Raw genomic sequence first — 20,187 nt, 5'->3', positions numbered from 1 at the left:
TATAATTATGTATTAATCTATTTACTCTCATTTTAATCTATAAACTTCTGTAAAATCAAACTTTTGAGGAGAAAAATTCATATTTCCCTATCATCCCTTCCACAACTTAACAGTGTCAACTGGAACACAAATTACACTGGGTTCTTGAAAACACGTTATTGAATTTCACCTACTAAGAGCTAGGCCCTGTGCTAGCTCAAACAAGATCTTGTCTCGGCCTTTAAGGATTCCACAATCTAAAAAAAGAGCAGAGAAATAGAACAAAAAATTAAAATGCAATGTAATAAAAATGGAATGCACAAAGTCCTCTGGAATCAACATGGAAGGAACTACTAAGCTACTCAGAAGAACAGAAAAGACTTCAAATTAGGAACAAAGCTTTTTAAAATGTGTAATAATTTGATCTCTGGTTAAGAAAGGCAATGACAATCAAAGAAAAAGCCAGTGGACAGGCACGTAGGCATGAAAGAGCTTATCTGGGGCACTGCAAGTACTTTGTATGGACATAACATAAAACATAAGTTAGGAAGTGGCAGGAGCCTATTAAACAGATACTGGACAAATCACAGAAAGCTTTGAATGCTCTTCTAAGAATGCCTGAATGATTTTAAGTCCAGAGGGTGATGTGGTCAAACTAGTAGCATAAAGATAAATATATCAATATATACAGACATATATAAATATATGCATGCAAAGAACAGGACACAAACAAATGAATAAGGGGGACAGACTGAAATAGGCAGAGATCTAAAGTAGGTACTTCAGAATATCTTGCATTAGACAGGTATATGTGATTAGGGTCTGAATCAAAAAAAGGACAAAGAGGTTGAAGAGGAAATAATCTGAGAGATGTTAAGGAGATATGGTTAGAGAATCTGAATGAGAAGTGAGCAAAAGCACTAAAGATGGCTTTTGGGTTTTTGGCTTAGTCAATGTGTTGGGGTCCCCAAGACTACCCCAAGGTTCAGTAACTTGCTATAAGACTCATAGGACTCAGCATGTAGTCATCTTCATAACTGAGATTTATTATAATGAAAGGATGCAGAGCAAAATCAGAAAAGGGAAAAGGCACAGGGAGGCAAAGTCCAGGGGGGTAAGCTTCCTAGAATCCTCTCCCCATGGTCACACAGGATGTGCTTCAGCACTGAATCGAGGCTGAGACTCAGTGCTCAAGGTTTTTATTGGGGGCTAGTCACATAGGAACCCTCTGCCAGCACAAACTAAAATTCTGGACTCCCAGAAAGCAAGTAGGTGTTTAGCAAAAACTACATTGCTTGTGCAAACCATTTAGGCGCAGTAAAATACCCTTATCAGTTAGGGAATATGGGAACACTTCTGAAATCCAAGTTCCCAGATGCCAGCCAAGAGTCAGCTTTGTGAGAAGGCCTATTTAAGGAGAGCTGTCCCAAGCCCTTTCTGCAGTCAATAAGGTGGATGTAAATTCATTAACTAAGATCTATAAACTGAAAAGCAGGTGTAGGACAAACAGGACAAAAAATTATTTTTGTCATATTTAATTTGACCTGATATTCAGTGGATATTTGAAAATCTTATAAAACTCAGGAGAGAATCTGGTCTATGAATAACAGCTGAAATTCTAGGACAGGGGTCAACAAACTATGGCTAGTGGGTCTAATCTGGCCCACCATCTGTTTTCACACAATCCGAGAGCTAAAAATGGTTTCGACTTTTACATTTTTAAATGGTTGAAAAATAAATCAAATGAATACTATGTCATGACACATGAAAATTTTTGAAATTTAAATTTCAGTTTCCATAAATAAAGTTCCATTGGAGGACACTCACTCATTTGTTTATAGACTATAGCTGCTATCGTGCTACAATAGCAGAAGTTAGTAATTCTGGCCATTTACAGAAAAAGTTTGTTGGCCCCTTACTCTAGACGATTATAAAATCATCTGAAGAGAGCTTGTTTTAGAGTGAGAACTCACAGAGGACAGAACTTATTTGGTAATCTAAGCCTAATCAGAACAAGTTGGTTATAAAAATATCTTACATCTTTGTTACAAAGCAATGGCTAAAAAGGAGAGAAATTCTTAATACCTATACATGTTTCTTTGATAATTACCAAAAGACTTATGAATAATCTTGCTACACTTTTTCTTGCATTGGAGGTCTAAAGTGATTTATTTATACCACCCTTGTCGTCTTTTCTTTTTTTTTTAGATTTACTTATTTTAGTGAGAGAGGGGGAGAGCGCATTAGCAGGAAGGGTGGATGGAGAGGCAGAGAGAATCTCAAGCAGGCTCCATGCTGAGTGAGGAGCCTGACATGGGGCTTGATTTCACGACCCTGAGATCATGACCTGAGCTGAAACCAAGAGTTGGGCACTTAACCGAATGCACCACCCAGGCGTCCCCACCCTTGCATATCTTAATTGCAGTCTTTCATTGACCTCATAAAAATCACATTGCTAATTGAGTCCTCAACATACCTTTTCCTCTCATTCCATGCTAAGGAGTGAACATTGATTTTTTTTTTTTCAAACTACATTGACAAACCAATAATGATTTTTCCTTCAAACCTCTATCTTCACTTCACAGTCATACTGTAATCACATCTAGAGCTCTTCATTAAAAAGTACAAATCCATCTCCAAAGACTCTCTAATTTTGGTTCTCCCTTTCTCCTAGTTTAATCTTCTAAGTAGGCTGGGGCGATCAGTCATTTGTTAACTTCGTATGACTTCCACAGAGGGCCAGTGACAAAGATTTGTTAAATTTATACAAAACTGTAATTCTATCACTAGCTTCATTGTTTACCATGAATAACATCTTTTCTAGGTCTATTTATTTATTCAACAAATATTTTTTAAATTAAGCCCTTAATACATATTAGTGAACAAGGAGGAAATGATTCCTGCCTTCATGGAGCTTATATTCTAGAAGGAGTGAAATACAGTAAATAAATAATTCTACAGTTACTTAATTATAAGAGAATAAAACAGTACCATGAAAAAATATGAGTGGATCTGTTATAATCTCAGTGTGAAGAGTTGTCAAAGAAGGCTTCTCTGAGGAAAAATAACCTCCTGGATGAACAGAAGTTATCTAATGTTAACTGAAGAGGTAGAGGAAAGAGTGGCCTAGATGAAAAAAATAGCATGTGCAAAGGTGACATGGAAAATTCAGCATTCAAGGAACTCTTTAAAAATTATCTTTAAAAATTATCCTTCTGACTACAAAGTGGAGAATGTATTGGAAGGAGGCCAGAATAGAAATAGCGAGATTAATTAATATGCTATGGAAGTAGTCAGGTAGAGGCATTAGTGATGAAGAAAAACAGGCTGAACTATGTGTCTAGCCCTATGCTGGACAGGGTGGGAGACATAAAGATGAATAAAAAATACTTCTTCTTTATTTGAAAAAGAAAAAGAGAAGAAAAGTAGGCAGAACTTCAGACTTACTTTTAGGATGTAAAAATCTGGACAAGATGTAGTTTCCACCCTAACTGAGAAAATTCCACATATAAAATTGTAACTTAAAAAATAACCATCAGAGAGCTGAGGTTGCAAGGAAATCAACTGGGCTGAAATATAAGGAAAATAGGCACTCTCAAGGAGGTAAGGGTCATGAGCATTTTTTTTCTTTTAAGATTTTATTTATTTGTTAGAGAGAGTGTACAAGTGGGGGGAGGGGCAGAGGGAGAAGCCAACTCCCAGCTGAGCAAGGAGCCTGATGTGGGACTCGATCCCAGGACCACGGGATCATGACCTGAGCCAAAGGCAGACCCTTAACCAGCTGAGCCACCCAGGTGTCCTCACAAGCACTGGTTTATATAGGGCAGAGCCCTGGAGAAAAACTGAGTTGCCACAGAACTGGGAAAGACGATTGCATGAAAAATATTAAATTGTTAAAGGTCAAGTGTGAAGTAGCCTGACTACAGAACGTGAAGCTGCAGATGCTCAGGGAGTTCGCAACCACTTGGCAAGGTCTTTTCCAAGGACCTTATCAGAAGGTCACAAGAAATACTGGGCAGAGGACAGGAGATAGAAGAAAACTTCCAACTTAGTAGAGTGGGCCTGGGGGAGGGGAACTGCTGCCACTGAGGAAAAGGCATAAAACCCTGTCCAGATCTTTCTCTCTCAGTTCCCCTAAAAAACAAAAGACTTAACATAAGCTTAAACACTGTCACATCCAAAACACAGGTGAAGACTCACTGCAGCTGGGGGAAAGAAACAGAAAAAAACTCCGGAGGAGAGGTGTTGACGGGACGACTTAGGCAGCCCCACTGCTGAGAACTGTGACTATGGACACAAGACCAGGCTAAGACTGACCTAATGCTAAATTAGAACAACAACAAAAGTCTCCTTTCTTTCCCCCTCCCCGACCCTGGTACCAGATGAGCAAAAGCTGAGTAACAAGTAATAGCAGTACATTGTTAGGAGAGGGTTAAAATGAAGTGAGAGGTCCTCTTTGAAGCACAGATACTCTGGGAAAGCCTGAAGTGGAGGGTGGAACATGAGCACTGAGAAAAGCCCTCCGCACACCAAAGACAAAGTAATGCATGGGTGTGAGCTTATAATGCAGGGAGGGTAACCAAATACAGCTCAACTCCTGACAAAAATGACTTATCTCCCACATTAACAGCCTAGAAAATAAAGTCTGACCTCTTCCAGGCATAAATAGTATTTATCTCAATCTCGACTCATCTAATGGGGTGTCTAGCTTTCAATCAGAAATTATGATACATGAAGAGCAAGAAAATACCCTACTGAAGGCAGTTAACAGAACCAGACTTAGAAATGACCTGTATAATTATCAGAGAATTTAAAATAACATCAAAGAATTACTATTTAGTAATAATTTAAAGTGATTAATATGTTAAAGGCTCTACTGGAAAAAATGCATAAAATTAATGAACAGAGAATTTGCAGAGAGAAAGATACTAAAAGAAATTAAATGGAAATGTTAAATACACACACACACACACACACACACACACACACACACACACACACACAATACAGAGATACAGAAAACCTTCATGGGCTCATTAGCAGACCTGATATAGCTAATGACAGAATAAGTAAGCCTAGAGGTAGGTCGACAGAAATTTTCCAAAGTGAACCCCCCAAAAATTAAATAAATAAGAAAAGAAGAAAAATGAAAAGAATAAAACAGCAATACAGTATCTAAGAGCCATGAGACAATATCAAATGGATTAACACACATAACTGAAATCCAGTAGAAGAGATGCAGAATGGTACAGAAGCAATACTTGAAGAGATAATGGCTAAGGATTTTCCAAAAATAATGAAAGACTCAAACCACGGATATAAGCTCAAGGAATCCCAAGTAGAATACAACACACACAAACACATACTTATGCCTAGTGAGACATATGTTCAAACTGCTGAAAAGCAAAGATAAAATCCTGGAGGCAGGTAGAAAATAAAAGACTCATTACATATAGAACACAAAAGATAAGAAATACATTACACTTCTTGTCAAAAACTATGAAAAAAATAATGGAGTGATATTTATAAAGTATGTCAACCTAGAATTCTGAAGACAGTGAAAATATACTCCAAAAATCAATAATGAAACCAAAAGCTGGATCTTTGAAAATATCAGTAATATTGATAAACCACTAACCTACCAAAAAAAAAAAAAGGAAAGAAAGAGAGGGAAAGAGAGAGAAGAAACAAATTACCAATATCAGTAATGAAATGAGGAATAATCACTTTAGTCCTTTGGACTTTAAAAACCTAAGAAGGAAAAAGTACAAAAATTTTTTTGCCCAGACATTTGACAACATAGATGAAATGGATACATTCCTTGAAAGATAAAAAACTGCAAAGCTACCACTCAAAAAGAAATAGATGACATGATAGTCTCACAGGTAAGAAAGAAATTAGATAACTCCAGGCCCAGATGACTTTCTTACTGGTGAATTTTGTTAAATATTTAAATTGAAATAATACAAATTCTACACAAACCCATCCAGAAAAATTGAAAAGGGAATGCTACCCAACTCCTTCTATAAGGACACAGTTACACAGTTATTCTAACAGCAAAACCAGACAAGACATCATAAGAAAACTATAACCTAGTAATCCCTCATGAACACAGACACAAAAATCCTCAACTCAAGTGGTGTTTATTCTCTGAAAGCAAGATTGGCTCAATATCCAAAGTCAATCAGTGCAATTCACTATCTCAACAGTCTAAAGAAGAAAAACAATGTGATCATCTCAACTGATGCAGAAAAGGGATTTAACAAAATCCAACACCCATTCATGATAAAAAGTTTCAGCAAACTAAAACTGGAACTTATGTAAATTGATGGAGTATCTACAAAAAATCTGCATAACGCTGTATGTAATAGTAAAAGACACTGCTTTCCTCCTAAGATCAGTAACAAGACGGATACGTATCCACTTGCAGCATTCCTTTTTAACATCATATTAGAGGGCTTAGCTAGTACAATAAGGAAAAAAAAAAGAGAGAAAGAAGGAAGCAAGAGAGGAAGGAGGGGAGGAAGGAAGCAAGCAAGCAAGCAGTGAGAAAGCGAGCAAGCAAGAGCAAGCAAGCATATAGATTAGAATGAAAGAAATAGAATTTTCTATTTATAGATAACATAATTGTCTACTTAGAAAATCTCCGAGAATCTACAAAAAGCCATTACAATTACAAAACTGAATTCAGCAAGGACACAAATATACAAAAATCAATTGTAACTCTGTATGCCATTAATCAACAACAGGAAACTGATTATTTTTAAAACCAAAATTTCTAATAGTAAAACAGGTATAAATCTAACAAAATATGTGCAAAATATATGTGCTAAAACCATAAAATGATGGAAGAAATCAAGAAAGATCTAAATAAATGGAGAACTATACCATGTTCATGGGGGGAAATCCAGTATGGTTAATATATTGAATCCTGCCAATAGATTAAATGCAATCCCAGTCAAGATTCCAGGATTTTTTTTTTTTTTTTTAGGAAATAGACTAGTTGATTCTAAATGTATATAGAAAGGTAAAGAATATGAAATAGCCAGAAAAATTTGAAAAAGAGTAATAACATTTGAGGCCTTATACTACCTGATTTCAAGACTTACTATAAAGCTACAGTAATCAAGACAAAGATTTACCAGTGAAAGCACAGATAGGTAGATAAATGAAATAGGAAGAGGGTCCAAAAATAAAACCACATATATATAGCCAACTGATTTCCAACAAAGGTACAAAAGCAATTGCAAAGGCAATTCAGTGGAGAAAGGATAGTTTTTTCAACAAATGGCACTGGAACAATTGGACATCTACATTTAAAACATGAATCTTGATCCATACCTTGCAACATATACAAAATTAACTAAAAATGAATATCCTAGACCAAAACAAAAACAACAGTAACACATATCTTACAAAGCCTCAGAGAAAATAGGATGAACTTTGTTTGACCTTGAGTTAGGCAAATATTTCTTAGATACAACATCAAAATGCAATCTATTAAAAAAATGTTTTTTTGATATCCTGGACTTCATAACAATTAAAACCTTCTTTTTGAAAAGTCACAGAAAAGGAGAAAATACTTGCAAAATATATAACTGATAAAAGACCTATTCAAAATATATACAAACTCAATTTAAATCATTAATTGAAAGACTTTTTTAAGTGAACTAAATTTCCTTTAAAATATATTAATTCTAAAAAGCAAGGTCAGTGTCAGTTCACATCGACAGTAAAATGAACACTTTACTTAGACAAATAACACAACCTCACAAATAGAACAACCATTCCTCCTCTCCACCCCTTCTAAATAAAACTGCCACAGGCCTCATCTGTTACTAATTAAATCAAGTTAGTATTTTTCTTTTGAAATAGCCAGGAGTACACACTGGTTGTTATAGCAAACTTAATAATAAAGTAACTGGAGAGTTTTTTAAAAATTAATTTGTATTTCCATTGCAGAAAATGGAACGTGAAATACGTACCATGTAGTCCAATCAGATGGTTAAACATTAGACATAGCTTTCTAATCATCTGTTTCTGATTGATAAAAGCTCAATCCCAAAAACTAAATTTAGTAATTGTCTCAACATGCAATGCCCTTTCGATTCTATGTCTATAAAATGGAATTTATAGTTAATTAGTACTTTTATTAAATGTTTTATATAAAGTGACAGTTTATCAACAATCTATCAGCAAATTTACTTCAGACTTTAAGTAATTCTTTTTCAGTGTTTCTGGAAGCCAAAATCTAAAAGTTGCTTATTATTAATCTTGCTAAAAATGTTCTTTTTAAAAAACATAAAAACAATTTTTTCCCCCTCTGGAAGCAGAGAGAAAGAGTAGGAAGCCAAATACCTGCAGATGTTTCTTTGAGCAAATTACTTAACCTCTCTGATTTTCTCCTACTTCATCTGCAAAATCAGCTAAATCTATATGTGGATGTAAGGTCTAGTCAAGCTCTGAAGATTCTGATTCTATACAATGCCTTTAAATAAACTGCATTTCTCCCACAATAAAAGATGTAATGCATACTGTCTATAGTAAAAATCTGGCTAATCACATCATTTTTATGACCTTGGATGAATGACCTTTCCTGAACCTCTGTTTTGTTTCCTCAATAAAAAGTTAGATTTGATGAGACAATTTATATGGTATCTTCCCAATCTATGATCTAATCAGAAAATGATTTTTAATAATAATTTTGAGATCATTTTTGATAGAATGAACACATAAGTTTACTTCCTAAATACAAATCTAAGCAAAACATAGTAGACACATGCTGATGGCAAATCAATTTGAATTTTGCAAACCTACTAAAGTGAACTTAATCTAAACATGTAAATGGAAGAAAATATACTTCAACTTATAGCAAGGGGAAACAATTATTTAGCTACACTCTACTCAAGAGTATATATATATATATATATATATATATATATATATATATATATCTCACCATTTCATCATATTTTTCTTTAAGATCAGTGAAAACAAAAAATGTTTATTATCTAAATAAATTCAATCCTAACAATATCAGGCATACAGTGATCATCAATAATTATATACCAATGATGAAAATGACAGATACTAAATATCTGTGGTTAAAATAAAATTTCATTTATTTCAAATATCACAATTCAAGGCACTTACTAAATCTGATAAATGAGTCCCAGATTTTCAAAAAGTATGCTGTGTCATTCAATGAGCATAAGGTACTTCCTAGTTCATTTAACTTCAAAAGAAGAAAAAAGAGCAAGCAGAAATACTGTATATTTAGAGTATCTGAAGGAGAATCCACTTACAACAATAATACACAGTCATATAATGACTTGTATTAGTATATACTTCTAAAACGGTCCTCAATGTAGTTAAGGTCAATGATCTAACAATTTTATTTCTAGGAATCTAAGAAATTAATTAGAAATATAGACAAATATAGACAGAAATATAGACAATGAGGGGCACCTGGGTGGCTCAGTCAGTTAAGTGTTTGCCTTAGGCTCAGGTCATGATCTCAGGGTCCTGGGATAGGTTCCCAGGCTCCCTGCTCAGCTGGGGGGGCGGGGGGGAAGTCTGCTTCTCCCTCTCCCTTTGCCCCGCCCCACCCCCTGCTAGTGTGCTCTCTCTCAAATAAATAAAATCTTAAAAAAAGAAATGTAGACAATGATGTATGTACAAATGTGTTCACTCAGGTGTTATTTATAATAGCTATAATTATGAACAACTTAAATATCTGAAATCAAATTATGGTTAATATATGATCTATCTAATGCAACACTGTTACATTAGACTTTAATGTCATGAAAAAAAAGCAGATAATTTTATTCTATCTTTACATTATTTCTGAATTGTGTATATTTTTTAGAAGAAGAAATACTATATAATCAACTTGCATGTCTTAAGTCATCACAATATAAGATGGCAAACAGGAACTTACTATAATAATTCAAACAAGAAAATGAAGAGGGTATAAAGAAAGAGGGCATGAACTAATACAACTGCACTGAGAAGAGAAAGAAGGTATAGTTTCAAGAGATACTTAAGAAGCAGAATCAACAGATTGTGGCTACCAGTTGGAATGGTAGGTCAAAAAGGAGAGACCTGGCTAGACTGTAATTCCACATACTAATATCAGAAATGTAGAAAAGATAATATAAGGGAAAATAATAAGCCAGATGATTCTGAAGCACAATCTTAAATATAAATTACTTTCTACATATTACGTTTAATATGGAAAGATTCAACCTATGTAATATGTTAGGAAAAAATTTCTATCCAGATAATTTCAATTAAGTGGAATATGAACTAATAAAGAATATATTTCTTAATGAAGCCATTTAAGTGAATTACTGCTATTGTAAAATTTTCAATCAGAATTATCCCAGTACGGGGATAACATGTTTACTTTTTATCAAAATAATCTCACTTGAAAATGGTGAATATGGACTATTTAAATGTAAGTTACCATATCATTTTTATTCTCCATAAAAATGCTGAGTTTCTTCAAGAATGACACAACTAGAATAAGTAGCTCAAAATTGTCCCGATCAAGAGCCTTCACCAGCATGTGAACTATGTTCTTGTTCCTCATCTTCAGTTCTGTACGTGTATCTTCAGCAAGATTCAGAAGCAAATAAAGAGCAACTAGAAGAGTAAAATGGGTGAGTGTTAAATGACTGGCATATTGAATCAACAATTTAATAAATCATTTCTACTCAGTAGCATAGTAACAGATGTAGTTCTAAGAAGATAATACATTATTTTGAAAAATTTAACTTATTAATTGGCTCATTAGGAAATGTTTGTTATTACTGAGAAATATATATATATGTTATATAAAATAAAACAATAATATATTGTTATATATATTATATATAATATAATAATACAGAATATAAAACAGTAATAATATAATAAAACAAAAATAATAATATAAAGCTATATATATATAAAATAATTTTCTTATGATGCTGAGAAGGACACTAACCATGATTTTTACCCTCTTGGAGTTTAGAGTTTAATAGTAAGCAAATGGCATTAAAAGTATATGTTAATAAAACAGCAGACAGGGAAAAATAATTTTATACGTGTAGAAAATAAGGTAAAACGTCAATAACTAGGAGCTGCTATGTTAAAAAGAACTATAAACTAAGAACAAACTAAAGGTTACCGGAGGGGAGGTTGGTGGGTGATAGGTTAAACAGGTGATGGGAATTAAGGAGTGCACTTGCTGAGATGAGCACAGGGTATTGTATGAAACTGTTAAATCACTATACTGTACACCTGAAACTAAATAACACTGTATATTAACAACAAAAAGAACTATAATCCAAACGTATAGTATAGCTAGAGCTAATACTAAGACCTATTTTACATATTCAAACTGATTTTCTGATAATTACTACAGAAAATGCCATATTAAATTCAGTAATGCAATCGTTATACTAGACAAAGTTAAGGTACTGTCTACTAATTCTAAGCAAAATTTCTTTTAGATACCTATAATAAAAATGCTTAGGTTCTCGTAAGAAACTCGTACGATTCTTCCCTTTTCACAGTGAGAATTTGTAACATATAATGTTTTCCATCTTGCATTGACTGACAGGAAGCTTCAGAGTGAAGACCTGAAAGGTTTCTGTCAGAATCTGTAGGCTATTATGATCAACACAATCCTATGGCCTTGGTTTACTCATTATTTTTGCATTTCATTTCACGTATTCTTATAAGCCATCTCTACACCTTAATGAATATAAGAAATATATGCAATAGTTGTAAATATTTAATTTACTTAACAAATATTTGAGCTGTAAAGGCAATTCATACTAATTAGGCTACTGTATGCCCGGCACTGTACTAGTTAATATATAAAGAGTTAATCATTTTATCTTTATAAGAAAATTTTATGGGGAAAGAATTATTATAAATTTTACAGATGAGCAACCTCAGATTCAGAGAAGGTAAATAACTTGCCCTACCAACACAGCAAAAAAGTGATGGAGCAAAATTAAAATTCAAGCCCATCAGAATCCAAGGCTCACATATTTACACTATTGCATCATGCTGACTTTCCATGCAAGGCCCTATTGAAAGGTTTTAAAGTTGTGTTGAAATCTAAAGTCTCTTTCAGTTGGGAGGGAGGGGAGTGTCCCTAGGACCTGGACTGTTCTAGGGACCTTCGACTTTTTCAACCTTATATGTTGGCTGCACACAAGTGCTGCACACAAGCACTGCACAGCATCTCTGGAGCGGCGAAGGAAGCCCTGGCTGGGGCTCTGTGGCAGCCATAAGATCAAGTGACTGGGCTGTCTTCATTAGGAAGTTTCTGCAGGACCATTCTGGCCCTATTTTCCATGCTGCAGGATAGTTCTGATGCCATTTTCCATGCTGTGTTTCCACAGACAGGTGTTCCTGTAAATACTGTGGGATGTGCTGACAATCTTTGCTGTATTTTAGATCTGTTCCCCTAATATTCATGTCAACAAAAGGCTAGTTTCTCTGTTTGAAACAAAAAAATATACTTAAAAAACTGGGAATTAAAAATTTGTGTTGTATGTTCTCTGATTTAAAGTGTTTTTGCACTCAATGAATCAATTTTTATAGAAAATTTTTTAAAATAAAGTTGTATTGAAAAAGCAAATAGTAGACTTCTGCTTGCAACCAAGCGGGACATAATGGGTTGAAAGTGTTCTCCCAAAATTCATGTCTCACAGAACCTCAGAATTTGACCCTATTTGGAAATGATTCTTTGCAGAGGTAATTAGTTAAGATGAGCCATAAAGATTAGGGTAGACCTTGAATCCAATGACTTGTGCCCTTACAAGAATAGGAGAGGACATGGATACAGTGGGAGGGTGACCATGTGAAGACGGGGGAGAGACTGGAATGATGCAGCTTTAAGCCAAGAAACACCGAGGATTACTAGAAGCCCCCAAAAGCTGGGAAGAGAAAAGGAAGGATTCTGGAGCCTTCAGGGGGAGAATGATCTTGCTAACACTGTGAATTTGGCTTTCTAATCTCCAGGAACTGTGAGAGAATAAATTTCTATTGTTTTATTAAATGAGCCAGTTTGTGGTACTTTGTTTTGGCAGCCCTAGGAAATTAATACAACTGAGTAATGGGTACCAGATTTAAACACTTACCTGAAACAACAATAATGACAACAACCAGACTAAAATATACAAAATAAAGATTTTCACAACAATGAACATCAGATAATGAAGGACAGGGACCCAACAGATAAGAAATAAATGAGATGGCCCTATGATTGCCCCAGAATACTGCCTTGAGAGTTTCCAGGTCATGACACAGAGGGAAAATCCTGGCAGAACCCCAAAGAATCATTGAAGTTGAAGAGAGAGAGAACCAAGATACCAAGGAAGCCAAGGTGGCTAGATTTCACAGAAAAGAATGCCATCGAGGAGAAAGCTGTACAGAGAGAGAATTCTGAACTTCTGCAGAGGACTACCTTGTATATTGAGCAGAGTACTAGCTAGTTAGGAATCTGAGGTGGGAAACAGAACAAAATAAGAGAATTAGAAGAAAAAGTACACAGTACACACACAAGGCTGGAAATGATGCTTGTTTCTACTAGCCATACTAGAAACTTCATAATTCATGGGCATTAGGTAGAGTACTCAGATGGGTTTTGTCCTGAAAGTAGGAAATAATAAGTTTTAGACTATATGTGCTTATGTCCACACCAACAAATCATAATAGAAACATTCAAAAGAATCAAACTGCTTCCAAGTAATTTAACTATGTCCAAGAAGAAAGTTCAAAAATACTCTGAGGAATAAAAAAAATAACTAACACCAAACAATATAAATTTCACACTGCTGGCATTCAATCAAAAATAGTCAGCCATTCAAAAAAGGAGGAAAATATGATGTATAAGGAGATAAAAATCATCCAATTGAAATGGACACCAAGGATAGAATGTTCAGATAGAAATATTAAAACAGACATAACTGTTTTCCAGATGTTCTGAAACTTGGGTAGAGACATGGGGGATATAAAAAAGATTAAAATTAACTTCTAGCGCTGGAAACTATAATGAGTGAGATGGGATTATACTAAATGGGACTGACAGCAGTTTAGAGATTGGAGAAGAAAAGACTAATGAAATTGAAGACATGGTTACAGAAAATTTCCAAAATTAAACAAATGGGAAAAAGACCCCAGCAAAAATGTAAAGATTATCAGTGAACTGTGGAATAACTTAAAGTGGCCTAATATACCTGTAATTAAAGTCCTTGAAGAAATAATAACCAATTGTCTAAATATGATAAATATTATAAACCCGCGGTCCTAATAAGTACAATGAACCTAAGAACAAGAAACATGAAGAAAACTAAAGCAAGGCACATCATAATCAAACTTGTCAGAACAGATGATAAAGAGACAATCTGAAAACAGGCAGAGAAAAGGAAACTTTATTCAGACAAAAAAAGAAAAAAAGAAGGATGACAGAAGACTTGTCAGTAAAAACAATACAAACAAGTCAACAATGGAAAGATGTCTTTGGTATATAGAAAGAAAAGTCATCCTTAAATTCTAAACCAGTGAAAACATTTCAAAAAAGGAAAAAAAAAGTCTTTTTAAAACACACAAAAGATAAAATAATTCATCATCATTAAATCTGTCTTACAAGAAATATTAAAGAAAATCTTTCAGGCAGAAAGAAAAACACCAGACAGAAATATGAACCTACTCAAAATAGTATCAGTGGAAATGGTAACTTTATTTTCTTAATATTTAAATATCTATAAAATAAAAACATTTCTATGTAAATTATATTATAGGATTTATAATATATAAGTATATATATATGTGTATATATATACATATGTATGTATAACTTATGTTAATTATAATAGCAGAAAGTAGAGAAGGGAAGAAATGGGAATAATAGTTCTTATATACCACAGATGAAGTGGTACAATGTTACCTGAAGGCAGACTTAACTTATGATAAGTTAAATATGTACACTTGGAGGCAGACAACTTAAGATTAATTAAAGATGTATAATATAAATCTTAAAGCAACCAATGGAACAAATGAGTCATAGTGAAGCCAACGATAGAGATAAAACAGACAACAACAACAACCCTTCATCCATAAGAATGCAAACAAGGAGGAAAAAGAGGGGAAAAGTTAAAAAAAATAAATAAAAGCAAGACTCAACTATGTACTGTGTATAAAAAAATAATTTAATATAAATACATTAAAAGTAAAAGTATGGACAAATATATAACATGCTAACACTAGTCACAATAAAGCTGGGGTGTCTATATTAATAAAAGGAAAAGTAATTTAGGATAAAAGAATATTACCAGAGATAATGAAGATCATTTCATAATGACAAGAAGGACAAATTGATCAAGAGGACATGACAATCCTATATCTTTCCATCCTTAAGAATAAAACTTTAAAATTCACGGAGCAAAACCTGATATAACTGAAGGAAAAATAGTCAAATCCATAAATTTAGTCAGATATTTTTATATTATTATTTGACTAATAGAACCAGTACAAAAAATACAAGATGTAAAGACTCGAACACATTAGCAACTAACTTCTCAGTGATATTTATAGAACACTCCACAGAATATTAGAATGTACATTCAATTGCACATATAACATGTGAATCCATATTCTATACCATCAAACAAGTCCCAATAAGTTAAAATTTCAGTTCATAAAAAGTATTTTCTTGGAGAGTGAGGAAGATGGCAGTGGAGTAGAAGGACCCTAGGCTTATCTCATCCAAGCAGACAGCTATCAAATAATCCTAAATATCCCAGAAATCAACCTGAAGACAGAACAGACTCCACAATGAAAAGGAGAGGAGCAGCCACAACGAAGAAGGTAGGAAGTGCAGAGACATGGCTTAGGGGAGAAACGGATCATGGGCGCTTCAGAGGGGAGGGAACCATGGTTGAAGAGAGGGGCGAGATGTGTGTATATATATATATATATATATATACACACACACATATATATATATGTATATGTATATATAGGGGGGAATCCAGGGAACACACAAGGAGAATGTTTCCCCAAAGCCATTGGCTTGGAAAACAAGAGGGGTTGAATTTCCTGAGTTCTTGCACAATGGGGCTTAAAGCCTGGAGTTTTAAAGGTCAGTAGACTTGGCTGGAATAGAGTTCTGAGGGCACCACCCTACCTACTCCTGGAAAGAAGTAGGCAAACAACCCAGGGGCAGAGAGTGCGGAAACAGCAATCTGAAGAATGCTTGGGACACATAGTGGGGAGATTACTTGCTCTTCCCTGAGAGGCAGCATTCACAGAGACACCTCTCTGGGAACAAAGGGGCTAGATGGTGCCATTTTCCACCTCCACCCCTCAGCATAAACAGAGAGCCCCCTGTAGGAAGCAGCACAGTGCCCACACTGGCGGCCTAACTTGCATATGCCAGGCCACATACCCCACTGTGCTCTGGTGGGACTGTCCATCTCAATCAAGCTTGCCTTAGTCCCAGTGCGATGGACCCCTCCCACAGAAGATCAACACAACCCCTGCTCACACCATGTTTCCCAACCAGAGTTCTGCAGAGGCTCAGTTCTGGTGGAAGTGGTATCAGATCTCATTTCACAAGCAGACCACATGACACCTAGTTAAAACTTGCCACATTCGGGCGAGGAACCAAACACTGCCCACAGCAGGCAAGGAGAGCCTCTGCAATGACTGGCCTGAAGGACAGAGCAAAACTCAACAGCAGGGTGCCTGCAGCACGTACCAGAGACACTCCCTGAAGGGCAAGGCCCTGGGCACTATATGACCTCTTCATCATAAGGCCATTACTTTCAGGAACAGGAGACATAACTGAGTTTTATAATACACAGAAGAAGGCAGAGACATAAAAATGCCAAGATGGAGGAATTTATCCCAAATGAAAGAGCAAGATAAGGCCAAGGCAGAGATCTAAGTGAAACATATATTAGTAACATGCCATATGAAGAATATAAAGCAACAATCATAAGGATACTCACTGGGCTTGAGAAAAGAATTAAAGACATCAGTGAGACCCTTATCACAGAGATAAAAGAGTTAAAAAAGAATCAGAGATGAAGAATGCAATAAATGAGATTGGGAACAGGCTTGATGCAATGAAGTGGGCTGAAAGAAGTAGAGGAATTAATTAGTGACACCAAAGACAAAGTAATAGAAAATAATGACGCTGAAGAAAAGAGAGAAAGAAGAATCATGCTACATGATAATAGACATAGAGAACTTGTAAGTGACTCTATCAAATGTAATACCATTTGTATTATAGGAGTTCCAGAAGACAGAGAAAAGGGAACAGATAATTTATTTGAAGAAATAATACCTGAAAACTTCACCAATCTGGGGAAGGAAACAGTCATCTAGACTCAGGAGGCACAGAGAACTCCCATCAAAATCAACAAAAGCAGGCCAACACCAAGACATATTGTAATTAAATTTGTAAAATATAGTGATAAAGAAAAAATCTTAAAAGCAGCAAGACAAAAGAAGTCCTTACCTTACAAGAGAAGATCCATAAAGGTAGCTGGAGATTTATCAACAGAAACTTAGCAAGCCAGAAGAGAGTGGCATGATATATTCAAAGCGCTGAATGGGAAAAATCTGCAGCTAAGGATACTCTATCCAGAAAGGCTATCATTCAGAACAGAAGGAGAGATAAAGGGTTTCTCAGATACACAAAATCTAAAGGAGTTCATGGCTACTAAATGAGCCCTGCAAGAAAATATTAAAAGGGCCTCTTTGAGTGCAAAGGAGAGACCAAAAGTGACAAAGGAAAGAAAGGGTCAAACAAAATCTCCAAAAACAATGAGAAAACAAATAATAAAATGACAATAAATACATCCATCGATAATTACTTTGAACATAAATAGACTAAAGGTTTCAATCAAAAGACATAGGTGTCGGAATGGATACATCTATATGCTCCCTATAAGAAACTCATTTTAGATAGGCAGATTGAAAGGGAGGGGATGGAGAAAAATTTATCATGCAAATGGATGTCAAAAGAAAGCTGGAGTAGCAATACTTGTATCGGACAAACCAGACTTTAAAACAAAGACTGTAACAAGAGAGAGATAATGCAGTATATCATAATAAAGGGGACAATCCAACAAGATCTAGTAACTGTAAATATTTATGCACCCAACATGGGAGCACCAATGTTTAATGTTTAATGGACTTACAAAGGACAAAAAAAAGGACTGAAATGAAATTAGAAATGAAAGTGGAGACATTACAACCAATACAACAGAAATACAAAGAATCTTAATAAATTTCTAGAAACAACCTATCAAGACAATCATGAAGAAAATCTGAACAGACCAATAATGAGTCAGCAGGTTGAATCAATAGCCACAAACCTTGCAAAAAGAAAAGCCTAGGACCAGATGGCTTCACAGGATACTCCTACCAAACATTTAAAGAAGAATTAATGCTAATCCTTCTCAAACTCTTCCAAAAATTGAAGAGTTACTGTGATACGAAGCTAGATAAGGACACTATAAGGAAAAACATAAAACAAAAAAGCTATAGACCAGTATCCCTGATGAACAGAGATATAAAAATTCTCAATAAAATTCTAGCAAACTGCATAGCTCATTAAAGGGATCACATACCATGACCAAGTAGGATTTATCCCTGGGATGCACAGATGGTTTAGCATACACAAATCAAAAAAATACATCACATTAATAAAAGACAAAAATCACATGTTCACCTCAACAGATGCAGAAAAAGCACCTGACAAAATTCAACATCTTTTCATATTAAACTCCTAAGAATAGAAAGTAGTTAACATGAAAATCCCACTACCAACATCATACTCAACAGTGCAAAACTGAAAGTTTTTACTCTAAGATTAGCAACAAGGCAAGAATGCTCACTCTCAACAACTTTATTCAATATAATACTGAAAACTAGTCAGAGAATTTAGGCAAGAAAAAGAAATAAAGGTATACAAATTGAAAACGAAGACATGAAATTGTTTGCTGAAGACATAATCTTATATAGAAAATCCTTAAAGCTACTAAAACGCTATTAGAATAAATGAATTTAATAAAGTTTCAGGATAAAAAAAATCAATACACAAAAATCAGCTGTATTCCTCCTATACACAAACTGTATAAAAGGAAATAAAACAATCTCACTTACAATAGCATCAAAAACAATAATATACGTAGGAATGAATTTAAGCAATGAAGTGAAGGATCTATACACTGAAAACTGCAAGACACTGAAGAAAGAAATTTGAAAACACAAATAAATGTAAAGATATGCTGTGCTCAAGGATAGGACGAGTTATTATCATTAAAATGTCCCTACTACCCAAAGACATCTATAGAGCCATGTCCTCTCTCAAAATTCCAATGTCATTTTTCACAGAAATAGAAAAAAAATACAAAAATTTACATGAAACCATAAATGACTCAAAATAGCCAAAGCAATCTTGAAAAAGTATAAAGCTGGAGGCATCATACCTTGTTTTTAAAATATGTTATAAAGCTTTGGTAATCAAACAGTATGTGGTTAACATAAAAACAGACATAATTGATCAATGAAACAATTGAGAGCTCAAAATAAACTCACATATAAAGGTCAAGTAATATTTGACAAGACAGCCAAGAACACTCAACAGGGGAAAGGATAGTTTCTTCAAAAAAAAAAGGGGGGGGGGTGCTGGGAGACTGAATACTCACACACAAAAAATGAAATTGGACCCCTAACACCACTCACAAAAATTAACTGGACTTACAAAGGAAAAAAAGAAAAAAGGACTGAAATAAAATAATCCTTAGGATTAAGGACTTGAAAATGTAAAACTCCTAGAAGAAAATAGAGGGAAAAAGTTCCCTGACATCAGTCTTGGCAACAATTTTTTGGAAATGACACCAAAAGCACAAGCAACAAAAGCATCATTAACAAGTGAGACTACATCAAACTAAAAAAGCTTTTGTACAGCAACAGAAACAATCAACAAAATAAAAGGCAACCTACAGAATGGTAGATAATATCTGCAAATCATGTATCTGATAAGGGGTTAATACCCAAAAGGTGTAAGAAACTCATACAACTCAATAGCAAAAAAGAAAAAAAAAATTGATTTAAAAATGGACAAAGGATCTGAACAGACATTTTCCCAAAGAAGATATACAAATTACCAATAGGTAAACGAAAAGGCGC

General features: G+C 34.6%; 1 protein-coding gene across 2 annotated transcripts in view; it reads right to left on the bottom strand.

Moving 5' to 3' along the window:
- The window catches only part of KIFAP3 (kinesin associated protein 3), a 150,670-nt gene that overhangs the window by 94,413 nt on the left and 36,070 nt on the right, over nt 1-20,187 (bottom strand). For both annotated transcript variants that reach the window (XM_045797754.2, XM_045797745.2), the window contains exon 9: nt 10,448-10,626. In XM_045797754.2, the coding sequence (XP_045653710.1) occupies nt 10,448-10,626 (179 nt within the window). The remainder of the gene's footprint in view (nt 1-10,447; nt 10,627-20,187) is intronic.

This window comes from Ursus americanus, chromosome 2, assembly GCF_024610735.1.
Source record: "Ursus americanus isolate L20-20 chromosome 2, mUrsAme1.1.p, whole genome shotgun sequence".
Taxonomy (NCBI): domain Eukaryota; kingdom Metazoa; phylum Chordata; class Mammalia; order Carnivora; family Ursidae; genus Ursus; species Ursus americanus.
This window is presented reverse-complemented; position numbering and strand designations above follow the sequence as displayed.